The following is an 11,898-nucleotide window of genomic DNA, read 5'->3' as shown; positions in this document are numbered from 1 at the left end:
GGCAAGTACTGTGGCGGGTAAAACCTCGGTGCAGAGAAAGAAGGCTACGTCTCAACCTCATCCACCCTAGATTCTCTCCCTCTACGGCGCTCACGTGGCGAGGGAGGAATCAGCTGTTTCTGCGTCACTGTGGTAGGCTCGGGTAGATCTAGCAAAATCCTGGGGTCGATCAAGAAGGACTGTGGGTCGGGTCTACGCTTACCACTCCCCGGGTTATACTCTGTCAAATGATCAACCACGGGTAGGTGCTCGGGGGCGGGAAGCACCATCCACATGGATCCCCTCACTCTCCACGCATACGATCTATCCTATAACTTCCTAAGCCACCTAATATGACACGAACACTTCTTATCCATCGTGGGGACGGCCACAAACAACTCGGTACCCGAAGGAGGTGGAGCCTCAAAGTCAGTTAGTCTATGAGCCAAGCGGGTCACTATAACCCCACACGAAATATGATGGTTCGGAGACCGTGCCATACGGTCCAAACTAGAGCATACCCGGGAGTACTATAGTAAAAGGGCTCCCCCGACGAAGATTAAGGTAAGACATCAACAACATGACCTCATGAGAATTCAGCTTACTCACATCCTCCCTTGCGAACAAAAGGCAAGTCATCATCCTAAGAAACATACGGAGGGATACATGTTGAACGTCATTTATCAACATGGCACTCATACTGGGAACGGGTCGGCCAGTCAAGTAAGGTAGGTAGTGGGGTGCCCCACTATTCTTCGCCACATCACTAAGGTATCCCTCTTCCTCCGCCTCTAGGCCAAGGTGGTCGGGGAACTCATCAAGGGTTAGGTCGTGATCCTCATTCATAACGCGGAAAGAAACGATTTTCCCCTTCACATCATACACAAAGGAGCTCAAAAACTCTAAGGTCAGATACGGGTAAGACTTTTTGCGTAAGTGGTATAGCCTCTCCATCCCCAAAATCTCAAAGATATGCACGATATCCCCTTTAACCCCCAAGGTCTCCAAGATGTCGGGATTCACACAATGTGTCAGTCTCATAGTCCAACTCATCAAGGCCACAAAAGCATTTCGCTGCTTAAAGTCAGAGAAAATTACCATTTGCACATTGGAGCGAGTTCGCTTCTTAGCTGAGACTTTTGCTTTCGATATGCTGCAAGAGGATAAATGTCAGCAAGGATATTCCAAAACATTTTGCCATAATACGGACTGTTTTTCGAATTATACACTTTTAAGACGGAGTTTTAAGGCGGATTTTTCTCACAAAATAAAAACCATCAACCAAAAAGGCCTTTTTATCATCACTTAACTCTTAAGAAACATCCTAGGTGTGACACCCTCATTTATTGCGGAAAAGTAAACACGTAATTCTAGAATAAAACTGCATGGATATGTTTGTAATAGGTTCATTTGGGTAAAAACCTGTAATTTTTAAAACCTGAACCTGTTATAAAGATATCCAAATTGGAAGGTGTCAAACATACAAGGTCTAACTAGAAGTTTCATAACATAACCATCGCTAAAGTCGCGAATAGCAAATTATACAACTAAATGTAAAGAGGGAGACATATGTCCCTAAAATGTATGTGACATAAAAAGTGTTTAAGGGTCACAATAAAATAAAACCAATCTAGGTCCCAAGGTTACTTTGCTCGCTAGCTCGTCCATGTACCACATATATGCATCACCTACCTGTCATTCGCATTTTATACAAATACGAAAGCCACGGTCAGTGGGGAGTAACTCCGAGTTCTCCCAGCCACGAAATGTCATAATTAATATAACATGTAAACATAAGAATATGAATATGAATAACACATAGCCTTAGCATATAAATGCTAGACAATCGTGCTTATCATGTGAACAACAATATAACACCACATAGTCCTAGCATGTGAATACTAGACCGACTCATACTACACTATCATGTGAATCACATAACATCCAGGAATCCAAACTCTATCAACCATAGCCGGCTTGCATCTCACCTTCTATGATTCATAGAATCACCATACAAGAAAGGACAATATATCAAAGACAGGCATAAGTTCTTAGTACGGTCAATAGTCACTCTGTAACTCGAGTCTATACCACGAGGTAGGGAAGGTAATCGAACCGGTATCTTGGCTCAGAGGTTCTATCAAAACATGGCCAAGACACAACACAACCCTAGCCTAAAATCTGCGCAGACCTAGACATGCGGATACACATCACCGCACCCAAGACCCACAATTTTTCTAAAACAAAGTGAGTACCCTAAGGAGTCCACCAAAGGGTTGGCTAGTACTTAAGCTGACCACTTACTCTCAAAATAAGTAACGAGGTCATGCCCCAACTTGGATATAATCCCACCAAGTCAGGAACACAGAGGCTATCAAGCAGTGAACATATACTCGTCAAAGACTATAATGGCCTATCTGTGATGAAGGCCGAAATACTCACCTAGGACCTAGTCCCAGCTAGTCCCAGCTTGAATACTTTAGCCCACACCACACAAGACAAGTAGGATACCCAATTCAGCTGACAATCCAACAATATTTCCATTATCAATAAAAATCCAAATTCCAGCTAACCGTTAATTTCATAATTCATGAGAACAAGCTAAAATGACAAAGAGGCAACAAGACTGAAGTATAAGGCAGCCAATTCATCCAACAACCAACATGTGAAATGATAATTACAAATATCAAGACATAACATAAAATTTCCAATAACAACCAATCTTACCTCAAAGACAAACCCTCGACCCGAGTCCCGCGACGGGTCATCGGTCAAATCGAGGCTGACTGGTTTAAACCTAGTTTGACCAAACTCGTTCGGTCAATCTGCCCACTCGAGTCTTGGCTGCTTTGGCCCAAATTACAAATTTTATCGCAATATTATTCTCATGCTATTTCTAATTTCTATCATGTGAAAAACGAAAGTAACACATTATCAATCACCTAAACACTTAACAAACAACCAGTACAACATTAACTACTAATGTGACATTAATTCGTCGAGTAACTCGGAATAGTTACCTTACGCTAGCAAAGAGACAAGTAATAACTTGAGAAAGCTTCTAAAACCCAAAATTACTCTTCATCTTCAACCACATATGAGTCACCTAAAATAATTATGTGAAAGGACGATATTAACGAATTATCGTTATATAAAATAAGAGACGGAAATTAATTTAATTATATTTTAAATAAACCAAACTAGCGTCAAAACAATTTATAGATACGGCCCAAACTCGCGACTTAGCCAGGCCACTGCCTAGGCCACGGCCAGGCCACAGCCAGGCCACAGCTAGGCCACTGCCAGCTGCTGCTAGGCTACAACAGGCCACGGCCAGGCTACAGCAGGCCACGGCCAGGCCGCTGCTAGGCCAACCTTATAAAAGTCACTCTCGTCCCAAAAATTAATTCAATCTCAACTCTCTACCCCATCTCTCTCATTACTCCGTCCTATAATATAATACTCCATAGTAACCAGATTTCCATCTCAATTTCAATATCAATATTGTCAAAAGGTCCAATAATGAACCATGCTCAACACTTAGAGTAAAACTTTAAGCTACTCACCCGCTAGTCAAGGTCGAAGAAAACGATAATGAAAGTACAATACAATATTAAACCTAGTTCCGGTTTCACCGAAAGACACGAATACCATGGTCAAATTGATATAATTCTTGATCCTTGTGCTATTAACGTAGACTCACATGTTAAGCTCGCCCATATGCTTTAATAAGGCATACAACTGCACACATAATTACTTGCCTGCATAACTTTACATCATTCTCATAGTACAATGACAAAACTGTGAAAGCACTATCCAATTTTACGTATCCAAATTTCCATTAACTCTAACTTAGCTTCCATAATCAATCTTAACCAAATACTAAATAATTAAAACGACCCCTAAACTAACAACCTCCTGAAATAATCTCACCCTTCTCACAAGTAAAGAACAAAGAAAAACGTAATTAATTATATTATATACATAATAGCAAGAAGTTGTAATCATATAAAACATATGTAACTGTCATATATTCATATAGCCCCGAACAATAATAATAGTAATAAGATCGGTAGAATCGTGTTACCTTAAACGCCCCTTATTCTTCGAATAAATGGTCCACAAGGCACGGGCCTTACCCCGGGTCTTCGAATCCTTCATAAAAGGGCAAGAAAACCGAATAAAGAAGCTAAAAGACGACACTTTTATAAGACGGCGAAAGACGAAACCACTACAAAAAGGAGACTTTCTTACCTTAAAAGGAGGAGGAAGGAAAGGGGAAGAGAATGGTACAAAAATTATCGAATTTGGTTGAGAATGGAGGCGGGATCTGAGGTTTTAAGGTCGGGATGAAAACGAATGGTGATGGAGCTGTTGGTTTGTTGTTGTTGCTGGTAAAACGAAAAAGAAAAGGGAAGAAGCAGGGAGGTGGGGATGGGAACGGTACAACAACAATAATAATAATAATAATAATAATAATAATAATGAGACACCAGCTAGCTTGCTAGCTACTAATTATACGTACGTTTCTTCATTGTTAAGTAATTTCGCTCGTTTTTAAAACCGTTTCGAGTTAAAAAAAATCGGTTTTAGTAAAAGTTTCAGTAATAAAACGGAATCAATAATAAATAAATTTAATGAGTGAAAATAAAATAAACTCAGCTAGTTAACGTAAATAATACGAAATTAGCTCGAATCGGAATTATTAGAGATTTTAACTAAATTAACGGCTTTTAAAGATATTTGCTAATTTAGCGAAACAAACTCGAAATAGCTAACTGATCCGTCTGGAGCCCACTTAGCTCGACTTCGATAAGGGACTTAGAAAGAAACAAAAAGTTATTAAATAAATAAAACTATTTACGTGAACCCATAAAAAGTCAACTAAACAAACTCGAGCTAACTTTTAAAAGAACTTATTAACGATTATTAAATTTAACGTAACGAATTATGATGAAATTAATTAATTAGCTAAGCATATATATATAAATCGTTAAATGATGTAATTAAATTCAAAATAGCAATTAAAAGAATTTTATCCAACTTAATAAAATACGGGGTGTTACACTAGGGCAATCTAAGGGACCAAAAATTAAGCTTGAAGCAAACCCTAGAAATATTTTGTAACATATGATGAGCAATTTCAAGCATAAAATCGTTTTAGGGAATACATAGGCGATGTTTAAGAGCAATTAGAACCCAAAATATCAAAATAGAAGCATCAAATTCGGATTATAAAAGTTAAAGATTCTAAATTTTTGAACAAATTCCACCGTAAATTGAAGCAAAGTTGAAGAAATAGTTTGAATACTTTACCTTCATTGAGATTTTGAGCAAGCAATAATAAAATCGAAAGGGCAAGCACTACCAAGAATCACCCAAATGTTTTGAGAGAGAAAGAGTTTTGAACAGTTATGAGGAAAATAGGAAGTAATAAGACGGAATTAAGAAGAAGAAAAGAGTTATAGGGTTTCTGGAATTTAACCGAGCTGGACCGTGATAAATGGGTACTCGGTCGAGTATCGGGTTTACTCGGCCGAGTATGGCTTACTTGGTCGAGTATTTGGTCTACTCGGTCGAGTATTCATAGATCAGTAGCACGTAAAATCTGACATTCTGGCTACTCGGTCGAGTGCCCCTTTACGCGGCCGAGTGTGGCCTACTCGGTCGAGTATAAACTCTACTCGGTTGAGTTCAAGAGAACAGGAACGAAGTTTTAAATTATCAAGAGTTTCCCTGCAAAACAAATAACGACGTTCGAAGTTCCACATAATTGAGCTCGTCACCATTAGGCCCTAATTCTATCACAACAAGGCACATCACGAATCATAAACTTAACTACGATACTTACGAGCGACACGTGCTTCTATGCACGTAACAGTAGTAAATAATTCATGTTACAACGAACATATATACAAATCAATCTTGACCACACAATAGATAAGATCGAGCTATGAACTTACTTCAACATACCTAATCATGCAATTCTTTACACATTCGACACTTCATTTCTCCTTTGGAACCCACATACAAACACATTTCAGGCACAAGGTCTAGCATGTTCAACTACGTAATCTTTGATCCGTTCATCCAACAAATTCACAAGACTCACCATTTTTCAAGTACCACACACATAGTTTTAAACACATGTTATCGCACAGGTTACTACCAACATGCACATATGACACACACACACTAGAGACAGAATACTCCTATACATCTACCCTTCCACGGTGGCTGGCTTAAGTATGATTGGGGCCGGGGTTCTGAGATGAGGGCGCCTTCTCATCCAAAATCAACATAAGAGGCTCCGAACACAAACACACCAAGTTCATTTTACTTTGACACCCTCTATTCGTTTGGTTCATTTGTTCAGGTTCCAAAATCGTCAGCTCTAATACCACTTAATAGACTAAACAATTAACGAATATCCACAAACTCACCTTGAAGAACAATCAGATGCCGACAGCGGCGATGACTCCATGCATAAGCTATATATCTCCCTGGATTAGGGTTCATGGCTAAATCATGATTGGGGTAGTGAAATATGGGAGGATTGAGAGAGAGGGGTTAAAAAAATGATAGAATAAAAGGCGGAAAATGATTTAACTTGTAACCTCCGTGTGACATATTAACGCTGTCAAACGCGTACTCAGTCGAGTATGGAACTTATTTGGCCGAGTACATCCCACTCGGTTGAGTACCGAAACTACTTGGCCGAGTGACCGTTACTAGGTCGTGTATTCAGTCACGAATATAAAATGTCTCTCCCTTCCATCTCTTACTAAAGATCATACATGGTCAAAGGTCATTCAACGGGTCTCCAGATGGACAGGCATTATATAAGGTTGTTTATTTTAGAGACTAATCTAGCTAGCTAAATGAAATACAAATTAAACTAAATGGAAACAAATGAAATGATTATGGTTTTAATTCAACTGAAGGAAAATCTACGGTCCGATTTCACTATCGATGTGCCAAATTTATGCTTACAATCCTCGTGCATTAGGTTGTTAGGTCGATTGGATAAGGGGAACGTCTCAAGCAAGGTTAGCTATGTCCATTTCGGGATCATAGACTAGCCTAAGTTTGCCCTATCACCCCCTTCCCGTGCTCATGAATTGGAATACTAATCTAATAATGGTCCCATTCCCATGGACCCCAATCTGAATAGTCTAATCGATAGGAACATGCACGTTTCACACCCTACACTTTATCCTCCTCTTTTCCAAAGGTTAGAAGTCCGAAATGAAGGTTGAGGTACTTCACGAAGCCCTCACTCCCATGGTAGACTAGGTTCAGTAAGGCTAATCAAGAGGAAAGGTAGGTTCCTAGACCTAACAGATTTTCGATTGGTGGACAAGGGCCAAGGTCCCAAACCAAAGCCCTACAATATATAGTTAGTCTCCAATCCCCAACCAACCTCATCCAATTTCTCAAACAACTCTTAGTGAAATATTTACTCACGACACATGGAGACTGTGCAAGAAACAATATAAAAAGGTGGAAACTTTGATGTTAAAGATGACAAGGATTGATTTTTAAATTAATAACATGCAAAAAAATTATGAAGGTAGAAGACTAATTAAACAAAGTATAAACAAGATCTAAGTCTAAAAATGGAAACTTTAGATATAAATAATCTAAAGTTTCAAACTTTGAGATAAATAAAATGAACTAAGAAAGATAAAAAGAGTAAGAAATTACCAACAAAGAAGAAGGAACAAGGAAGAAGAAGTAAGAAGTAAGAAGTAAGAATAAATAAAGCTTCCAACTTGAATAAATGAACTTGGATCCAAATACCAAAGAAAATAGATGTGTTTCTGTATCTAAAATGTAGAAAGTGAAGGTAGTGAGATGAAATCTCGGAGTTTTATCTATTTATAATAGGATACAAAAACGCGCAAAATGACGTCGTTTAAAGATTGGAGAAATTGCGCTAAGTATGGAGCAGGGCAAGGCAAAAAAAAAGGGTGTGCACGGCACAGAGAGCACGGCGCCTTAGTGTCTTAAGAGAGAAGGCAAGACACTTTTTCTGAGCGCACGGCAAGGAGAGCACAACTCCTTGGTGTCTGTAGAGTGAAGGCACCACATTTTCCCTATTGGCAAGGCACTTTGCTTCTTCACTTATTTGCATGATTCCTTCATTTTGACAAGTCGTGGGTTGTATGGTCGGGTTTCTGACTACCTCCTTATGTGAAGACCGTCTATGCATTTTAATCACAAAAAGAGGATATATTGTCAATTCAGCACACAAAATAAGACTAAATGCAAGGGTAATGTGCGAAATAGAGGGTCAATAACCGAGTTATCAGGTGAGGGAATATAACTATTAGTATAGACTACAGAGTACTGCTTTCTTTTGTTTACTTTTTTTTTTAATCTTCTGATTGTCCGAATTCGAGCTGGTGATGGACTACAATATTGGAAAATTATTCCACTTAAGTCTTGAGTTTTGATTCTTGTTAAGCATGGTAATTGTGAAAGTATAAGGAAGTCAATATATTGACTAAGTTAGTTATAGATATTAGTTATGTCTGCAACTATATATAGCAACTTATGTAACAGAATTATTCACTAGTTCAATATCTCTTTCTCTCTCTATAACAGTCCACTTATCTCTCTATAACAAACTTCCTCATACTCAAGCTCACTCATCATCACCATTAATGGAGGTTCTATATTCTTTACATGATATCCGTCGCTAGAGGTTCAAGATTTTGGGATTTCCTTCATTCTTTTTCGCTTCCGCATCTCGATCAAGACTAGATTCTTCATTTTTTGGTGTGATTTCTCTATTTCTTCTTCGAATTCTTAGTCTTCTTCATTTTTATTGTTGTTTCTTCTGCTGTTTATCTGTGTTTTTTCTTCTACTTCACAACAATGCCGAATGATGTTAATTATTCTACTACTCCTGCTGCATATGAAATTTTTGATGATCCACTGTATATTTCCACAACTGATCAGCCTACGCTGAAGTTAGTTGATACTAAGTTTAATGGACATCATTTTCTGCAGTGGAAACGAGAGATTTATCAGGCTTTAGTTGCAAAAAATAAGGATGGTTTCATATATGGATCTTTTAGACTTGATAAGAAAGATAAAAATTATAATCACTATGTTCGTTTTGATTTGTTGTTCAAGAAGTGAATTATTAACTCCATGAAATCACATATTGGTGAAACTGTCCAATATGCAGCTAATTCTAGAGAGTTGTGAGTTGTGGCCTGAGATGATAGAAAGGTATGGTCAGACGAATGCATTAGAAATTTATCAGCTTAAGAAGGATTTAGGTCTCATTACACAGGATAATACTGCTTTGATTGAGTATTATAGTAAGCTGAAACAGGCTTGGGAAGATCTTGATTCTTTAGATCCTGTACCGTTTTGTTCATGTGGTGCTTTGGATGCTTGTATCTATCAGTTATTGAAAAGAATCTTGGATAGAGAGACTAATTCCAAGTTAATTCAACTACTGATGGGATTGAACAATGCTTTTGAGCCTGTAAGAACTACTGTGTTGTCAATAGATCATTTACCTCCATTGAATAAAGCACTAGGTCTCTTGCAGAAGATTGAGAGACAGAGGCAACTCTCAGAGACTGTTGTTGTTCGTCCTGAGGCTAATGCTTATGCTTCAGCTAGGACCACTGATGCTTCTTAGGGTGATTAGAAGAGACAAAATGTTGATACTGCTGGGAATAGTTCTCAGAAGTATTGTACTCATTGTAAGAAGGGTAGTCAAAATTTGGAAGATTGCAACTATTTCAAGATTTGTGATCTCTGTGGTAAAAGACAACATTTGGTTGCTACTTGTTTCCTCAAAACTAGAGGCAATAACACAGGTTATTCCAGTAGAAGGGGCAGGCATAACAACAGTGGCAATAGGTCTAATGTTTATCACAGAAGAGCCAATAATGTTGATTCTTTGAATCCTGTTGATAATCCTCTTGATGTACCAGATTCTAATGTGGCAGTCTCATCACAAGTGCCAGGAGTGGATCAGTCTATGATGGATGGTATAGTTCAGAATGTGATGCAGCAGGTCTACAAGGCTCTTTCAGATAAGTCTAATCCTGCTGGTACTTCTTCTTCTGTCAACTTTGCAAATTTTGTAGGTACAGATTTGTATTCTTAAGACTATACAGTTGCTAATACAAATGGTCAGTTGTCTTGGATTGTAGACACAGGTGCCTCAGACCATATGACTTTGAATGAAGCACTGATGCATAACATTAGTTTATTACCGAAACCTATCATGCATGATTGGTTACTAGATGGTACTATTAAGTTAGTACACAAAGTGGGAGACATCATTTTAACTTCTAACATTCATTTAAAGAATGTTCTTGTTGTTCCTGATTTCAAGCAAAACTTACTTTCAGTCAGTAAATTGATTCAGCATACACCCATGATAGTGTTATTTACTTCTAAGTATTGTGCTTTCCAGGACCTTTCTAGTAAGGTTCCTCTGGAGTTAGCAGAAAAGAAGGGAGGATTGTACTGCTTTGATCTCACGATGAAGGATAAAGGACAAGCTTCTCAGTTGTCAACATCTGGAGAACAGCATGCTTCTTCACCAGATGGTTTACAATTGTTTGCTTCTAATGCTTGTAATAAGAGTTGTAGTTTGGAATTGTTGCATTCCAGATTGGGACATAGTTCCTTTGACAAATTAAGGCATGTCATGAATGTTCCTACTGATCAAAAGTTTTCTTGTGAGACATGTATGTTATCCAAATTACGTATTATACCTTTTCAAAGGAGTCTTTCTCATGCTAAGCAGTTGTTTGAGTTAGTACATTTGGATCTTTGGGGGTCCCTATAGGACTGCATCTTTGTCTGGGGCAAAACTTTTCCTCACTATATTGGATGATCATTCTTGGGTCACTTAGGTTTATTTATTCCAAAACAAGTTTCAAGTGCCAGATTTATTGCAGGCATTTCTCACTTACATTGAGACACAGTTTAATTGCAAAGTTAAGCAGTTTAAAAGTGACAATGGCACAGAATTTTTACAAGAACAGTGTTCTTCTATTTTTCAACAGAGAGGTATTATACATCAAAGGAGCATTGTTGGCAGACCTCAACAAAATGGAAGAGTTGAAAGAAAACACAGACATTTGATTGAAACTGCAAGAGCATTGAGAATACATGATAATTTGCCAATTAAATTTTGGGGAGACAGTGTTCTTACTGCAACTTACCTTATTAACAAGATGCCCACAACTATTTTGGGATTGGAAACTCCTTTTGAGGTCTTATTTGGCAAACAACCAGTTTATAATGAACTAAAAGTGTTTGGTTGCTTGTGTTATGCACCTGCTGCAAGAACACATTCTGGTAAAGATAAATTTGCTGCTAAAGGAAGGAAATGTGTATTTATTGGTTATCCTTATGGACAGAAAGGGTATAAAATGTATGATATGGATCAACATATCACTTTTGTGGCTAGAGATGTCATATTTCAAGAAGATGTCTTTCCTTTTAAATAGCAATCATCTAAGGTCACTGAAGAGGGATCTTTGGTGGATATATTTCATAATGAAGCAGGTTTAATTTACTAAATATTTTAACCAAACCTAAAAGTGGTACTGTCAATAATCAGACTACCACTCAGAATTCTTCTCTCAGCAATAAAGAGCTTCACAGATCTGAAATGGCCACAGAAGAGAGAAGTTCTGCTACTGATGGTACTGATACAACAACTGTTGTCATTCCAAGTTCACACCAGGACACTGTAAACACTGTCCCAACTACAACTAGAAGACCTCAAGTTATTCCTAGTACTATCAGGCAATCTGATAGGCCAAGACAATTGTCTTCTAGACTCAAAGGGTTTCATTTACCCGTGCAATCAGGACTACCACAGCAGAACTTACAGAAATCCAATGCTGTGTGCACTGCTATATTTGAAGA

General features: G+C 38.1%; 1 protein-coding gene and 1 long non-coding RNA gene across 2 annotated transcripts; one reads left to right on the top strand and one right to left on the bottom strand.

Annotated features, from left to right (window-relative positions):
- Positions 1 to 1,585: 1,585 nt before the first annotated feature.
- On the bottom strand, positions 1,586 to 4,406 carry LOC141629058 (uncharacterized). The gene is made up of 4 exons (XR_012537218.1): positions 4,234 to 4,406; positions 4,067 to 4,134; positions 3,000 to 3,085; positions 1,586 to 1,671 (listed from the first exon to the last, which is right to left on the bottom strand). It is a non-coding gene; the product is annotated as an uncharacterized LOC141629058 (long non-coding RNA).
- Positions 4,407 to 8,862: 4,456 nt separating this feature from the next.
- LOC141638051 (uncharacterized) lies at positions 8,863 to 9,643 on the top strand. The gene is made up of 2 exons (XM_074447503.1): positions 8,863 to 9,099; positions 9,179 to 9,643. The coding sequence occupies exons 1-2, from the start codon at positions 8,863 to 8,865 to the stop codon at positions 9,641 to 9,643; spliced, it is 702 nt and encodes a 233-aa protein (XP_074303604.1).
- Positions 9,644 to 11,898: the final 2,255 nt, after the last annotated feature.

The sequence above is a fragment of the Silene latifolia genome, chromosome 2, assembly GCF_048544455.1.
Source record: "Silene latifolia isolate original U9 population chromosome 2, ASM4854445v1, whole genome shotgun sequence".
Lineage (NCBI taxonomy): Eukaryota > Viridiplantae > Streptophyta > Magnoliopsida > Caryophyllales > Caryophyllaceae > Silene > Silene latifolia.
This window is presented reverse-complemented; position numbering and strand designations above follow the sequence as displayed.

Coding starts and splice junctions, on each gene's coding strand:
- LOC141638051 (XM_074447503.1), top strand. CDS start 8,863: ATGCCGAATGATGTTAATTATTCTACTACTCCTGCTGCATATGAAATT. Junction 9,100..9,178: donor ATAAAAATTATAATCACTAT/GTTCGTTTTGAT, acceptor TCCAATATGCAG/CTAATTCTAGAGAGTTGTGA.